This window comes from Ambystoma mexicanum, chromosome 13 (genome assembly GCF_040938575.1).
Source record: "Ambystoma mexicanum isolate Mex_15411 chromosome 13, UKY_AmexF1_1, whole genome shotgun sequence".
NCBI lineage: Eukaryota > Metazoa > Chordata > Amphibia > Caudata > Ambystomatidae > Ambystoma > Ambystoma mexicanum.
The window spans coordinates 472,459,184-472,476,980 of NC_090938.1; the positions used below are offsets into that span (position 1 = coordinate 472,459,184).

Here is a 17,797-nt window from a genome sequence, read left to right on the forward strand (position 1 = left end):
AGCTTCTCCATCCAGAGGTCAAAACTCTCAACCTTCAAGCTTGGTATCTGAAAGGCTGAGATACAAGGATTGGGACCTTCCAGATGACGTCGTGTAGGTGTTGCTTTCGGCAAGAAGGCCAACAAAATCTCTATACCGTTGCTGTTGGAGAAAGTTTTGCAACTGGTGCAGAGAAAAGAATGTCGATCCTTTTCTATGTTCTATTCCGGAAGTACTGTCCTTCCTCCTGTCCTTAGCGCATAGACGTCTTAATGTTGGTACCATTAAAGGTTATCTTGCAGCGCTTTCCATCTTCAAGCGCTCGTCGGAAGAATGCTCCCATTTCAAAATTCCTTTGGTAATGCAATTCTTTAAGTGACTCACTAATGCGTTTCCTCCTTACCCATTCCAAGTGCCAATTTGGGATCTCAATCTGATTCTAAAATTCTAAGTGTGCTCCTTTTGAGCCTTTGAAAACTTGTCCATTAAGATTACTGACATGGAAAACTGCTTTCCTAGTTGCTTTAACATCTGCAAGAAGAGTGAGCGAATTGCAGGCACGGTCTTCTGGGCCACCCTATACTGTGTTCCATAAGGATAGAGTTGTGTTGAGGGTTAAACCCTCATTTTTACCTAAAGTAGTCTGATTTTCATTTAAGTCTGAAAATTGTTTTACCCGCATTGTATCCTCCACCTCATCCTACTAAGGAGGAGGAAGGATTACACGGGTTGGATCCAAGAAGAGCTTTAAGCTTTTACATCTCTAGGCTTTCCAAGCTTATGGTGGACATCCAACTGTTAATCGGCTACACCAGAAGGAAATTGGGTCAATCGGTGACAAAACAGACACTATCACGCTGGATTGTGCTTTGCATTTCAGCTACAGATTAGCACAAAAAGACCCCCCAGAAGAGTTGGGGGCTCATTCCACCAGAGGCATCGCCTCTTCGACAGCCCTTCAAAGAGGTGTTCCAATAAGGTCCATTTGTGAAGCAGCAACTTGGTCTTCACTGCACACCTTTTCAAAATTCTATAGTCTGGATGCTTCCCAGTCTAAGGAGCTGAATTTTTGGTAAAGCAGTACTATATTCAGCCATCTAAGGGCATTGAAAAATCTTACCCCACCTCAAGAGAAATTATCCATACTGCTTTGGGAGTCTATCTAAGATGAGGAATACGTTGGAGGACACAATCCACTCGAAGAACAAGTTACTTACCAACTGGTAACGTTGTTTCGATTGGATGGTCCTCCAACGTATTCCTCATCGCCCTCTCAGCCTACCCCTCTGTAGATTTTTCCGGGTTATTGCCAACTCAAATCTCGCAAGGCTGATACTTGTCTGCCGGCACAATCTACACAGTACAAAATCGAAGGTGAAAAGGGTCAAAACAGAACTGAGGCCAACGGGCGCAGCGCGTGCTACTTATATACCCGATGACGTCACCCTTGACGGAGGCCTTCGAGGGACCATTGACTCGACATCGCCGCACAGCGCCCTCTGCCGAAAAAATTTCCGAAGAGCAGCAAAGCTGGATGGAATACATCTAAGATGAGGAATGCGTTGAAGGAACAGCCAATCGAAAGAACGTTACCAGTTGGTAAGTAACTTGTTGTTCTCAATCTTTAGGTACAGCTTTTTACGATCAAACAGCTATGGAATGCAATAAACCAAAGTTTAGTCTAAGGTTTATTATAGGGTAGACAGCGACCCCTGAATGCTTTGCGAGTACCAACCCACCTCAGATTTTCCCAGTTTACTTGGTGGACCGACTGGGTGTCACTGGCTGTCGATTATCCCTTATCTATTATCCTTTATCCTGGTGTGGGATGTCCACTGGTTGCAGGTCGGAGGATGGCTGTTTGGCTACTGGTGCATCCCCTGGTGAAGGCAAGCTGGATTCTCCACTGCAGTACTCTTATGGACACCTCACAGGGAAGCAACTTGCACTGGTGGTCACTGTACAGCGACAATGGCTGGCATCTCCCCATTTGTAGTTGAAGACCTTCGAGGACAGGATCCCTTGATTCATGGAAGCTGAAAATTGGCAAGAATGCGACTTGTGACCGGAGCTGGCGACCACCAAATTTCTGGGAAAAAACACAACGGCAACGCATCTGGTGATCTGGTCATTTCAGGGACACTTCAGAAGGATCAAGACTGCTGTATCTTCAAGAAGGCATCAAGCCTGGTTTGTCCCCTCAGTCCATGGGTTGAAGCACTGCAGAGGGCCTTCGCAGATTAGGTAGTCCAGCAGAGCTTCACCGGGCCAAACGCAGGAAAGCATGCCAGGACTCCTTCGAGTCATCTACGGATCTTCAGTTGGCTGTTCTTCACAGCATACTTGGCTCCAATGCTGATCTCAAGAAATGACTGCAGATGTCCTTCTTATCCTAAATGAAGTGAGTCCAAACCAACCAACGGTAGGGATCTGCACAATCAGACAGCAGTGGTCCAATCAGGAACCACTGTGGGTTTCACTCATGCACCCACACTCAAACTCTCTCGCGCCACGGATGTAAAGTGGGACCAGAGTACCGCCCACTTCCTGGGCCACACACACCAGGCCCACCCACTTCCTGTGTCCACACACGCCAGGCCAGCAGTAGTCTACAAAAGCAGTTTTCCCAGGCGAATGCATGACCCATAGGGGATTTCCTGACCTGAGAAGGCAGGATGAAGGCCAAACAATATGGGCCATGGACAAGCGAAAAATCTCGTGGCACAGCCATTTTACGGCACTGGCCACTTTTAGTAGCCAGATACAGTAAATGTGAATGTGCACACTAAAAATAATGCAAACATTGTAAAAATGTATCTGCTCTGGCGGAACACCCCCTCCCCAGGCTGACCGACGAAGACCTAGAGGCCCTCGAGGGGGAAATCTCAGAAGAGGAGGTGGAGGGAGCCATCAAAAGACTGAAGGCCGGAAAGGCACCAGGCCGAGACGGCTATACAGCAGATTTTTACAAACAGACCCAATCGATCCTGGTGAAACCCCTGGCTAAACTGTTCAACCAGATTAGGAGTCGGGACACAATCCCACCGACATTCCTGCAGGCCCTCATCACCGTCATACCCAAACCAGGCAAGGACCAGACGGACTGTGGGTCTTACAGACCCATCTCACTTCTTAATTTGGACGCCAAGATTTTCGCTAGGATCTTGGCTTCCAGACTGGAAAACTCCCTCCCACGCCTGATACACCCAGACCAGGCTGGATTCGTCCTTAACAGACAGGGCTCCGATAATTTAAGGAAAACGCTCCACATACTAGCCACAACTGAAGCCAGAAACGAGGGCACACTCTTACTGGCTCTCGACGCGGAGAAGGCCTTCGACAGGGTCAGTTGGGCCTTCATGAGGGAGGTCCTCACATCTATGGGGATGGGCCCGAGGTGGTTGGGATGGATATCTGCGCTTTACTCCTCCCCCTCGGCCAGAGTGGTGGCAAACGGAATGGAATCAAGAGAATTCCCCCTTGAACGTGGTACGAGGCAGGGATGCCCCCTATCCCCGTTACTCTATGCATTGGTAATGGAACCATGGGCAGTCTCGGTCCGCAACGATATAGCCATCAGGGGAATACAGATGGGGGACATGCACTGCAAAATTTGCCTCTTCGCAGATGACGCCCTGCTCTATGTCACCAGACCGTCCCAAACAATCCCCCGGCTGCTGCAGGGCCTCACGCGATATGGGGAGTTATCGGGGTATAAAGTCAACCTTGACAAATCGGTAGCATTTATTGGTGGGAATCTATCGGACCCGGAGATGGCCTTTGTGGAGGGACTCCCCTTCAAACGGAGTGAGGAGGGGGGTTCCGGTATCTGGGAGTCCAGATCACGCGCGACCTTGAAGACCTGTATGCGGCCAACTTCCCCCCCCTCTGGTCAACAATCAGGAGAGACATAGAAAGGTGGGCGGGAGCGGGTCTCTCGTGGATGGCACGCCTCAATCTCATAAAAATGGTGATTCTCCCAAAATTCCTGTTTCTCTTCCAGATGCTCCCGGTGCAGGTCCCTAAGGCCTTCTTTGAAGAAACAAAACGTGTCCTCCTTAATTTCCTCTGGCAGGGTAAAAAACACAGAATTTCATACGAGGTACTGACCAGGGCCAAGGAGGACGGGGGGGTGGGTTACCCTGACCTGGAGACATATTACAGGGCATCCCAGTTGAGGATACTGGGTGATCACTTCTCACCGGGAATGAAAAAACAGTGGGTAGCCATGGATAATAGGCCCCTCGCACCTGTCACAATAGAGGAATGGCTCTGGGTCCCAAGGAATAAGATCCCCAGAACCGTCCTGAACCATCCGATTCTGAAAGTACTGTGGTCCTTATGGAGAGAGGGAGGCTACTACAGATGGCTCACAACATGGCCCTCTCCCTTAAGCTGCATTTGGGCCCCTCCTTTCCTGACCAAAATAGCAGAACCAGCAGCATACCAGACATGGTTCGAGGCAGGCCTTAGCAGGACTGGTCATATGTGGGTGGGGGGCTCTTTCTTACCCCTGAGTGACCTTGAGGAGGCCCTGGGAATAGGCACGCTCTCCCCTTTCCGTTATCTTCAGCTCAAAGGAGTCCTCACTGAGCCATCCTGGGGCGATACCCTCAGGAGGGACCTTACAGACTTTGAAAAACTCCTCCTGACCGCGAGGGGCTCCAAGGGGATAATATCCCGCCTCTATAAGCTCTTTCTGTTCTCTGTCCCCAGAGACCTGCCGCCAGCACGCACACAATGGGGTAGGGACCTAGGTGAGGAAATCGATGACGAAAGATGGACGGAGATGTGCAGACGGGCTAATCGATCCACAGCCTCCCTCCAGTATCGCCATCAGGCCCTCAAGATACTACACCGATGGCACTATCCCCCGCAGAGGATAGCTAGGATGAGGCCAGAATATGACCCACACTGCTGGAAATGCAGGACAGAAAGAGGAGACTACCTTCACATGTGGTGGGGATGCCCAGTGGTCCAAAACTATTGGGACAAGGTACGGGCCTGGATCAAGGGGGTGGATGGGGTTGAGCGATGTTCCTGCCCTTGGCTCCTCCTCTTCGGAATTGACGTTGGGGAAGGCCAAGAGGGCACTCAAGACCATATGCTTCAGGTTATGCTGGTAGCAGCCAGATGTTGCCTGGCACAGAAATGGAAACATCCGGAAATGCCAGGGGAAAAAACCTGGGTAACCAAGGTACGGGCCATCTACGACATGGAGTTCCTCACACACCTGCTTGATGAGTCCAAATCCAGCATCGAGGAAATCTGGCTCCCCTTTTTTGACAAATACGGTCGAGCGGTCTAGTGCCTAATGGTGATGCCGGGGGACCCCCCCCCCCCCCAAGGACACGGTGCCATGACCCGCAAAAACCCGTTAGTGAACTTTACCCAGTTGGTCCACACGACTTCGACGTGCCAAACGCACAGTGCACTGACACTTTTGTTTTCTAAGGAACCCGTCAAGCAAGCAATTAACCAACCTATGAGCATTTGAACTGAAGGGGGGTGGAGGGAGGGAAAGGGAGGGAGGGAGAAGGGGTGTGTTGCGTTTGGTTTTTTCCTGTTAACTCATATCTGCAAATGTAATGTAACTTCGTAATGCACAAATGAAACTTAATAAAATCGATTTTCAAAAAAAAATGTATCTGCTGCCACCAGCTTGTCTTTAGACAACATATACATGTTACCAAAAACTAGGGTGATACAAATTATCCCCACTGCATTATGCAAAAGGGAATCCTAGTTTCCCAGTACCGATAGTCTGATCACTTTCCCCATGGCAAAATGAGCGAAAGACTAGGAGTGAAGCGGAAGGCTTTGCATCCCTGTAAAAAATCAGGACCGTTTCAAAAACAAAAGGAAAACGTTTGAGGGTCCATGGAATATAAAGGGAAATATGCCTAAAGAGAAATCTTGCCCACCAACATCTTTACCAATGACCCAGAGCTCCAGCTTCTGCGCTGATGTCCTCGACCTCAGCGACGTTTTGAGTCCACTGCACTGGCTACTCTGCTTCTGCACCATCAGTCTTTGACCCTCTGATGCTGTCTGAGTCCCTCTTGACTGGATGACCTGGCAAAGACAATTTCACGGCTGTGCGCCCAACGATGTCGGTTACTAAAAAGATCCTGTCTCATGGTTGTGCCGTTCTGTCTTCAGACGTCGGCCCCCAATCTCAACACTTCTTCAATTGCGTGGCTGGTGCCGGTGATGACCACATTTCTCTGGTGTATGCCCTACTGCCTTGGGGTGCATTCATGTCTCTCTTAGAAGAAATTTATGATGAACATGGGGTTCCTGGTCCTTTTAGATGGGAATCCCTTTAACTTATGGATGTTAAGGAGTTCTGTGTTGAACACAGGGACTTTGTGGCTCTTATGACTGACTTGCTTCCTGCTTCTACACCGGATAAGCCTCAGACGACTTCAACAGCTGATTGACAAGGTGGTGGATACCTTAGGGTTGTCGATCTCCTCCCAACCGAGAGTGCAATACAAGTTTATGGTTCTTCTGGAAGAGGGCCCAAAGGTGATCCTACTGCCATTCAGCTATGCAATAGAGGCACTAGTCCTTGTGTTATAGTCCAAAACCGACCTCAGTCCTAACTGTACACTTGAATCTCATGAAAAAGCACTAGCTGGCATGCGTATGCCCACTGTTCCTGGTTGCTCCTTGCATCACAAGAGTGTAGTTATACAAGCTGTCACGGCAAATCTGAAAACTAGATCATTTCCCCCTTTGCCCCCCCCTGTCCCGACAGGAAGAGCCAAATACTGTATGCCTGCAGCAGGAAAGTTTTTAGCTCTGCGAGCCTGGGCCTAGTGAGGGGACTTCAGAGAGAATTTGAGCATCAATGCCTCCATTGCCCTAGCTAGGTTTTCTCTTTGGTCTGTCATGTCAGAAACTGTCAACCCATCCCTTGTCACCCTCAGGGATATGTTCTCTAAAGAGACTTCCTGCCATATCCTCCAATCTGAGCCTGGATACTGCAGAATGTTCGGTGTGTCCTTTTGACAACCGTGACCACAACCACCTTGACCACAACAAACTTTAGTCATGGATGCGTAACTGAAGGGTTGTGGTGCTCACATCCAAGATTTGATGGTGAGAGATATTTGATGTGCTCCTGGCGCTCTAGGGGGCGGGATCAATTTGCTAGAGTTGAGCGATCAGGCTGGCCTGGTCTCTCTTCTCCCATCTGTACGAGGCAAGGCTTAGTTGGTCCTGACAGATGACCCAGTGGCCATGCACTGCCTCAACAACAAGGTGGTGTGGGCTCCTTGCCTTTCTGTAGTTTGATATGGCTGATGGCTGATGGCAGTGGATACTTTTCTACCATTTCTTTGTTACTTCCAGGCCGTTTTCACAGCTGCAGTACAGCACCCAAGGGTGACCATTTTCCTAAAATTGGCCAGTCTCCTTTTATCGCCGTTTTTCATTTGTTTGTTCCTTACTTGCCCTTCTATCATTCCAGTTGGGGGTGAGTACTCTTTGAGTTTTGCCCTTGACAGGATCCCTGTGTGAAGCCTACCCAGGCTCCAGTATGTCTGCTGAGGCAGGAAGTGAGGGAGGTGCCAGAAATTTCCCTGGTCATTGTCTTGAGGGTATGTCTGGCTGGAACCAGTTTGAACTAAGCAGCTGGATGTCCTGCAAGGTCTGTCGCCCCCCAGGTGATTGAGAGGTCCATAGGATTGAATGAATGGGTTCCTGCATAAAAGGCAAGGCTTTTGGGACAGAAGGTAAAGTCTACTACTGGAACTGAAGCTCCGAAGAAAACCCTGACCAGAGACGCCTGCAGCAGCTCCAGTAACCGCAGAAGCACTGATTAAGTACTGCTGCTGTCCTCACCCCGTTATTGAATAGGCAGGCAAGCTTCACCAAGGACTGCGTCCTCTGGGCTGATGGGCATTACCAGCCTCAAGACACTCTTCAATTTGAGCAGTCCTGCGTCCATCCTGGGCTGCAGAATCACAATACCCGGAGTACCTCGACCACCTTCAAGTGCATTACCTTGCCATTAATGAATCTTCAGTGGCATCCGTGTGGACCTCGAGAAGCTCAAATTCTTTCTACAGTACCCTCACCAGAGTGCAGGACCAAGAAAAAAAAGATTCCAACCAGCAGTGATCGTTAGCTGCTGGTGCTGTGGAAAAGGCATCAATAACCACGAACCGATGCAGGAGTACGAAGAATATTTGCTGGTGAATACCTCTCGACTACTGCTGCAGCAGCCCATGGAGGGTCCTCGCTTTTGTCACCACGACCAAGGACTAGGAGACCGGGCTTGCAACTGTGCATCCAGAAGGCGTCCAGCTGCATCATCTTCACTCTCGAGGTACTGTGGGGAGCTTTGTAAACTTACCTGAAGCAGTTTGTATCGCTCCTTTGCTTTTGGAGCACTGTTTCTACTGTTCGGGTGTTCACCCACTTTCAGTCGGTCAGGTCTAACAGCCTGTTCCCCTCCAGGAAGGCTTCTCCTAAGCCCCTGAACTTTTCCAAAGACCAACTAACTTGTTATATACATGATCTGCCATTTCAGATGCACCAAGAACGGCCTCAACTCAGATCATGATTTTAATGTCTTTTGGTAAGCATAATGGCACTGCCTCCTTTTCTCCTCTCCCCACTTCACCTGTCCAAACAATGCGCACCTCCTAAATACAGTCCAGCGGTATTCTAACCATACAACGTGACCCAGGATCACGCAATTTGTCTGATGCCTCCCCTGGGCCTTATACCATTGGGATTGCATCAAACGGTTGTTCGCCATGGTTTTAGCCACAGCCAACGGACCTCTCTCCTACAATTCATCCTAGCAAACATTCTCTACAATCGAGCCCCCAATCCCTTCTATGTATCCCTTGTGATCACAATTAATTTCCCTTAATTTCGGGTTAAATTGGATGGTTGATTCTACCGGTTAATTTCTTAGACTGTTCATGGCACACAGCCTTGAGTCAGTACCCACCATCACATGGCATAGCCACATTGGACCCACTAAAACGGGGAACCCCCACGCACCAGCCACTTGAGCTTTCCCCGTTATTTTCCTGGACATACAGTAATGTCCCCCACCCTGTCTCCTATCCTAGTACATTATACCATGTTTAATACTATTTTTTTTACAATACAACAGCCTTCCCTTTATTTATATCACAATGTCCTTGAACCCTGTTCTTTTCCTTATCCTAACAGTTCCAACAGCCCCATGAGCTTTGCTACAGGTCACACTTCAATTTTCATTCGTCTAGCATGGTTTCATTTAATACTCTGCTTCACACACAAGCCCCAATTATTTTCCACCCATTGGGTGCCTGTGCATTGGAACAGTTCTATCTGGGCCATCCACACATGCGCTAGGGATTAGTGTACACACCCGGGAGTTGTGTACGCAACCACGGAAATGCATCGACTCCAATAATAAGAGCTTTGCTCCCCGTTCTTATAGCGACAAACGAAGCGAGCAGCTAGCAGGCATCAGGTAAGCTCAATTATACAAGACTTTTTCACACGAACGCTTTTGAACCTCATGCGCTATCCTGCCATTATCAATCTTGGTTAATTTCCACTCCCTGACGAACGCTTTTTTTTCGGTTTTAAACACGTGCTATGCACTTCATTTTTCTCCCACATGGTTATTTCAGCTCCAACCACTTCAATTTGTTCCTTCAGACATTACGTGTCACGATCAATCAGGAAACAGACTGCATCTTAGGACCCTCCATGTTTGAGAACCCCCACCCCCTTTACAGTATTACCTTTGCAACAAAATACGTGCCTCGTTTAAGCAGACAATGCTGCCACTACAAACCTTTTTTCCGCCCAGGCACTTGCCAGGACCATAATGCTGCCAGCTATTTAAACTGCATTTAGCAGACATTGCGCAATTTCAACATTTTAAAATTCATTTTCCATTCCTCAGCCTACCCTATCCTATTAACTGGACTACTACTAGCCATTGGCTCCACAAACCAAATGGATGTGCCATATGAACTTCACCAAATTGGTAAGATGCCATCAGGCTTTATTTTCCTTCTGTTTCCTAACAATCCAATTAGGATTAAGCTCACAAACCCAGACAAATGGTCTAATTATTCTCATTCTCTGCTTTTTCTCCCCCCTTTTTGGTTTCCCCTCTTCCTCGATCGACGCACTTACCTACTGCTATGTTATCTTGCTTGTTACATCACTTGATGCATAAATCTGATCATATCCTGTTTTTTTTTTTTTTAAAGCCTATTTCTGATGCTTGTTAATCTGCTTAGAATCACATGCTGTGCATATGGTCTGACATCCAGTGGAAATGTGTCTACGCCCTCCTGCCCCCCCCCCCCCGGACTACCCTTCTCAACAAGATCGTGCACAAGATGCACCAGGAACCAGTTACCATGATACTGGTGGCCCCCATGTGGACCCGCCAACACTGGTTTGCTCATCTGATGGAAATGTCCCTCTCCCCGCCAGTGAAACTGCCCTGCCTGTACAACATGTTGTCTCGGGACATGGGGGGTGGGAGACCCTACACCCATGCCCACAAACTCTGAACTTCGTAGCCTGGCTCCTGAGGTCGTAGAATTTGGACATCTACAGCTCCTTCGGAGGTGCATGGACATATTCGGAAGCTAGAAAACCCAACACACGTTATTGCTATGCCAGCAAATGGAAACGTTTTGATCTGGTGTAATACCAAGGGCGTCAATCCCATCGATTGCTCACCCACACACATTGTGCTGTACCTAACCCATCTGTTGGTCTCTGGGTTGGTCTTCTGTTCCCTAAAGGTTCATCTGGCTGCTCTTTCAGCCTACACCATATCACAACAAAAGGTGTCGTGGAAGAAACCAGTGATTAAGGCCTTTATCGAAGGGGTTAAGGGGATTTATCCTCCCATTTCTCACCCAGCTCCTGGATGGGACCTGAATGCGGTTTTGACCAGGCTCATGGGATCTCCCTTTGGGCCAATGCATATAGTAAGTCTAAAAAAACCTGACTTACAAGACGGCCTTCCTAGTGGCTATCACTTCTATTAGAAGGGTTAGTGAACTACAGGATTTCTGTTCTAGACCCTTTTGTTACAGTCCACAGGGATAAGGTAGTTCTGCGAACTCAACCCAGACTTGCACCTAAATTCATCTCAAAGTTCCATGTGAACCAATCGATTGAACGACCTACTTTTTTCCAGAATCCCACTTGCATGGCCGAAAGAAGCCTTCATACACTAGATGTGCGCAGGGCAGTCATGTTCTACCTGGAAAGAACTAAACCACTGAAGAAAGCTAACCAATTTTTTGTTTTAGTGGGAGCTGGTAGAGAAGGGGATCCGGTCTCTAAATCGGCTATTTCGAGGTGGATTGTCAAATGCATCACACTATGTTATACTCTTGCTAAGAGAGAACTGCCCTTCAAGCCTAGAGCACATGCTACTCGGTTCACTGGGGCAGCCATAGCATTCATTGCAAATGTTCCCCTAGAGTCCATTTGAAAAGCGGCAACCTGGAGTTCTGTACACACCTTTACAAAACACTATTGCCTAGACACTCATTCTAGGTCTGATTCCCAGGTGGGACAAGCAGTACTAAGACCTCTTTTTCTCTACTGTTCCTTCTCACAACCCACCTCCAACTCCGGGTACTGCTCGCTAGTCTATGCACAGCATGTGATTCTAGACAGATTAACAAGCATCAGAAGGCATGCATTACTTACCGTAATAGCATTTCTGATGATTGTATCTGCTTAGATTCAGATGCACCCTCCCTACCTCCCAGCTCTGGGTGGAAGGAACATAACTTCTTACTTCTTCTCTCTTCATGTACTCGCTCACAATAGCCTTGGGCTCCCTCATGGCAGAATAAAAATAATCGGAGGAACCTCGTCTCGTGAGGGATTTTGGGTACGCTACATGATAGGGATAGTGTTACCGACACGCCTATGCCGACGTCCCCTTTCAGTCCCCGAAAGACTAGATGCAAAACTCCGCGGTTACCACTGGACGTCGGACCACATGCACAGCATGTGAATCTAAGCAGATACAATATTCAGAATTGCCATTACGGTAAGTAATGAATGTCATAGTTGCAGGCAAAACATTCAAAGAACTGTCAACCAAACCGTTTTTAGGAGCTGTAATAGACTCGACGGAGGGGGTTAGTCTTTCCATCAGAGGAAAGGGTCCAAAATGTTAATGCAAATAGCTCATTATCAGGCCAACCGCCAGATAAGCGTTGCCAAACCTATGCGTTTGCTAGGCATGATAGCATCTTGCATTTACCTGGTACCACACACACGCCTGCGTCCCATGCAGGAGTGGTTGGCAAAACAGTGGTCTCAGGAAAGTGGTCTCAGGAAAGTGGTCAGTGGGATGATCTAGTGGTCGTTTCCCCAGCACTAGTACAAAACCTTCGCTAGCGAACAAGAGAAAATCTGCTGAAGGAAAACGCTTCCACGATCCATAGGTGCAGGCCGTTGTGACGACTGCATCACCTTCATCAAACAGCACAAGGTCTGTGGACTTATGCTACAGCGTGGAACCACATCAATCTGCTGGAACTACTGGCCTTGTTCAAGGCCCTTCAGTCATTTTAGATACACCTAATGAACCAGTCTATGCAAGTCCTCACCGACAGCACTACAGCAATGTTTTACATCAACAAACGGGGGGGGGGGGGTGCATGTTCTCCAAATCTGTCCAGGCCAACAGAACAAGTTTGGAAAAGGGCACTCAAACAGAACATATTCCTATCATCACAGCACGTTCCAGGGGATCTCGACTCCAGCCGACTCACTGAGCAGAGATCCCCTACTAGAGGAACCAGAGTGGCAACTAGACACAGAGGTCTTAGAACACCTGTTCTCTCAATGGGGTTTCCCCACCATAGACTTGTTCGCTACAAGCAAAAACAAACAATGCTCAGATTTCGCGTCCAGGTTCCCCCAGCCAGGCTCAAAGGGGAACGCCCTATGGATGAACTGGTCAGAGAAATTCGCTTACGCTTCACCCCCCCTGTCCTCCGCCAGACTCCTCTCATGAACAAAGTGGTGAACAAGAGCCACATGACGCTCATCCGTTGCTCCTATGTGGGCAAGACAACCATGGTATCCACATCTGTGCAAACTGGCGATGTGCGATTCCCATTAAACTCCAATGCCAGACAGACTTACTTACTCAACACAGGGGACCAAACGTGCACGCGCAACCTTACTCGATGAACTTGGCAGCGTGGCTCCTTAAGTCATAGAGTTGGGACATGTTAACCTACCACAGAGGTGCATGGATATCCTCAAGCCAATCACTAGACGCTGTTATTTCGACAAGTGGAGGAGATTTGTGATTTGGTGCCAGTCTAAACAGATTAACCTCATACAACTATATGCTCCACTTGGTAGACTTGGGGTTAGCATTCAACTCTATAAAGGTCACCTGGCGCCCCCTTCTGCTTACACCACCTCCCACAATAAAGTATCATGCTGGACAGTACCTGTCATCAAGGTATTTATGGAGGGAATCTACCCTCCAATTTCAAACCTACCGCCAGGATGGGATCTCCATGTAGTACTCGCTAAGCTCATGGGACCCCCCCTCAAGCCGATGCACAAGTCAATTCTTAAGCACCTGACTTACAAGACTGCCTTCTTAGTGGCTATTACTTCCATAAGAGGAGTTTGTGAATTACAAGCATTGCCAGTGCAGAATCCTTTCTTTGTCATACTCAAAGACAAACTGGTTTTGCGTACTCATCCTAGGTTCTCTCCGAAGTTCATCTCAAAATATCATGTGAAGCAGTCCATTGAGCTTCCGGCTTTCTTCCAGAACCCAAGAAGCTCAGCTGAGGTAAAACTCCACACAATAGATTTAAGGAAGGCGGTCCTTTACTACGTAAACAAGACCAGACTGCTAAGGAAACAGACCAACTGTTTGTCTCTGTAGCCCCAGGCAGAGAAGGCGACATCATTTCCAAGAATGCCATCTCCAGATGGATTGTCAGATGCATACAACTGTGCTATTCCTTGTCAGACAAGACACTGCCTTTCACGCCAAGTGCCCTCTTCACAAGGAGCACGGGAGCTATGCTGGCATTTATTGCAAATGTCCCCCTAGACAGCATTTGCAAAGCAGCTACATGGAGCTCAGCACTGGCTTTCACTCGGCACTAATGCATTGACACGCATTCCAAGACAGATACACAGGTGGGACACGCGCTTCTAAAACATCCGTTTGCCCATGAACCTTCTCACAATCCACCACATTCTCCTAACACTGCTCGCTAATCTATGAACAGCATGTGATCTAAGCAGATTCCATAAGCCTCAGAAGGGATACCATACTCGCTGTAATAGTATTTCTGATGCTTGTATCTGCTTAGATTCAAATGTGCCCACCCTCCCTCCCCTTGGAGAGAAGGCACATGGATGATTGTGAGCTTGTCTGATACATATCTGCTTGGTTACACCTGTACTCGCGCTACACTTCATGCTACCTCATGTCAGAAACAAAACAATTTGAGGGACCTCGACGTGTGAAGGACCATGGGTACAGTGGACGTCACACTAGGAATAGTATTACTGGCACGCCCTGTCGATATCCCTTTTTGAATTTTCGCAAACAACTGTAATACTCTGCAGCTTCCACTAGATGTCGGCCTATGCACAGCATGTGAATATAAGCAGATACAAGCATCAGAAATACGATTATGGTGAGTAATGTATCCGTATGTTTGTGTATATGTTTCTGTTTTCAAACGATACCGTAGTATGTCATTTTAACTTTGTTGAGCTGAAGTAAATGAGCTTTGACAAATTAGTATTTTCTAATAGGATTCATTGGAAAGAGTTTTTAGTTATTACAATATTTAACTTTATGCATAGGGATGCGTGGGACTGTGAATTGCAATGAAAAATCCAAGAGGAGAACTGTTAATCTTTTCCCGGTGGTATAAAAGGGTGGTAGCTGTCACCCAGTCTGAGCCATGGTTGTCTGGAAGGGCTCTGTGATGATGCACCTCACCCCGCCCTCTTAGCACCCCCACTCCCACCCTAAACGTGGGCATTCTCACTGTTGACACACCAGGCCATTTTCCAGGGCTCTCATATTTTTTCATTTTGCTTTCTGGCAAAGATTCACTTCACACGCTGATTACCTGTTAAAATAAAATAAACACATTGTCCAGTGAGGAAATGGTGATGAAACATTGTCCCATTCCTACTTTCAGGACCTGAAGGTAGGCCAAGCAGGTAGGGAGTGGCATAGCCGCACGCAGCTAAATAAGTAAATGAACCTCTTGGGGGTGGGGGGATGTTGGGGGTGCGCTGGGGGGGGGTGTTGGGGGTGCGCCGGGGAGTGTTATGCAGCGCGCCAGCACACAAAGTAAAATGGTCCCCCATATGGAGAGTTTCAGGATGGCGGAATTTAACACGGATATTAATTGCCAGATTCTGGCCGCAATGCTGACAGCCTCATTGGCTTGCACCTCTGCCCAGGTGCTAATTGTGCAACATGTCTTCTCACATTGGTAGTGGAAAGCAGGCTTTGATATCTTTAGCACAACTAGGATGCTGCTATCTGACCTTTTTTAGGTTGTGTGGAACAGCTAATATATTGGGTTTATTGGGGACCTACTAAAGTACTGTGATTTAAACGGTCCTATATTATGTTAATGTAATTTAAAACTTGTTGTATTTGGCGATTCACGACTTGCATTGTAGTGAAGATTCCCTTTCTGTCCCTTTTTGCAGGAAAACAGTAAAAAGTTGAAAATGAAGTTTCCTCCTAAAATTGCAAATCGAAAGACAAAGAAACAGATAAACAAAGGTGGATTAAATCAGCCGAACATAGACAGCCTGGAAAATTCCAAACTGGACTCCTCTATTATGTCCGAGGGGAAAATGGCCATTGTCACGCCTCAGATCCACGCTTTCACCATACAGAAAGCAGCTGCCGGTTTGTACAGAATTATTTTGATGGGAGAAAAACCAAATGTCGTTTGGGATTACTGCTACTACTGTAGTTTGTGCTTTATAACCATTGTTAAGTACTTTAGCTTTCTCTGTGTACCTTTAATCACTGAAAATAAATGTTACTAAAAATTCCTTTAGAATTCAAGGTTTGAAACGACATCTGGCGCTTGAGCTGCACTTGATGGAACTTTAGTCAAGATGATTGTAGTGGGAGGTTTGTTTGTAATTGTAGGTGGCCAGATGCTGAAGAGGCTGACCAACTCACTCAAAACTGAATCAACTTCCTATTTGGTGATACCTTTTTAATTTTATTCTTGTGCTTTTTGTGTGCTAAGAGGAATTGCCATTTATTGCAAAAGCTGGAGTGTGCACATATTTATGGAATTAATGCCATTATTTAAGTACTGAGCTAGAGGAGGTTTGAGTAGTGTTGTAGTGAGTGATTTACACTTGATTGAGTAGGTGTTAGGCAGAATCCTGTGCAGTGCCCTTTGGGACCCCTACACACAATTAAGACCACAGGTGGTAATACAAGTTCACCTTTGGTACAAGCCTGTACTACTATCTTAAAGTAGTAGCAGCCAGACTTATCTCAAGAGCAAATGAGCAGTAGTAGAAATTACACAAAGGACCACCATTACTGTGACTCAAGCAAACACTGACTCAAGGTTTTTGGTTGAAAAGTAAAAATACATTTATTTCTAAACCAACTGTTGGTGAAACACTTCACTTCTATTAAATTAAAACCACATGAAAATACACTACACACAACCAATTCTCTTGGCACTGAACAACTCAAGGTAAGTACCCTATGTTGTAACGGACCAGTGTTGTGAATCAAGACGTTACCGGGAATACATATGCAATCACTTTTTGACAGTAATGACAGTTCAGTCTTACGAAAGATACGCATATCCGCAGAAAGAAATGTTACTGGGGCAAAAACACACTTAGCACCTGAGTTAACCAAAGAGTTGGGGGCAAAAATCATAGGCAATACTTTTGTCAAGGCAGACAGAATTAGAGAACACTTGCTGACAGGAAAACTAAAGTCAATAGGCCGGAGCCAGTGTCGAGTGGAACCGGCTTCCTGTTGTCGAGGATCACACAGTCAGATAGTTCAAGATTCAACGTTGCCAGGCGTACTTGGATATTGTCAACAGAGGAAGCAAAAGTTATAAGGAGGGAAGACAAGGGCAAGCCTTGGATGAGGAGAAAAGGGATTCACCCTAGTTCCTCGAAACTGGACACAGTACCTTATTAAATTAAGAAGCTGGTGTCACGGCAGTTGTTCCTGGTAGTTTCCTGCAGACCCACGGTTCCTGGAGCTTCGGTCATGGAGACGAGAAGGACGACGTCTGGAGGGGCCTGCACTACTCGGGGATGAAGCCAGCAGCAGCGACGGTGAAGAAAAGGTGCGCTTCTTTAAAACAGTCGAGGCTCTTCAGATGGCTATCCGGACCACTACAGCAGGGTGCAGTGATTTCGACCATGAAGAGGATCCTCTGGCTGTGGAAGGTGAGCTGGTTGACCTCACCAGTCTCAAGGGAATAAGATTCCAAACTGGATCTTCTCTGGTCGTTGAAGGTTGGCTAGCTCAGCACTGCAGCAGGGCTTCACTAGGACAGGGTAGTTGCAGCAGCCGTCTTCTTCTACACTTCTCTCTGGTTCCTTGTAGTTCCAGTGGCGACTGACTTCCAGCCCAAGAGTCCTGCCTTTTATGTGAAAATCCCCCATTCACACAGCCTGGCTGTCAATCACGCAGCAGAGGGGGGTTGTCCGGCCCGGACAACCACCTCAGCCAATCATGGCAAAGTGCGACTTGGGTTTCCTAGGATACCGTGTGCAGGGGGTGACTACACCC

At 47.4% G+C, this 17,797-nt stretch overlaps 1 protein-coding gene across 2 annotated transcripts in view; it reads left to right on the top strand.

Annotated features, from left to right (window-relative positions):
* The window catches only part of CDC27 (cell division cycle 27), a 1,618,725-nt gene that overhangs the window by 939,404 nt on the left and 661,524 nt on the right, over positions 1-17,797 (top strand). For both annotated transcript variants that reach the window (XM_069634092.1, XM_069634093.1), the window contains exon 11: positions 15,712-15,916. In XM_069634092.1, coding sequence (XP_069490193.1) covers positions 15,712-15,916 — 205 coding nt within the window. The remainder of the gene's footprint in view (positions 1-15,711; positions 15,917-17,797) is intronic.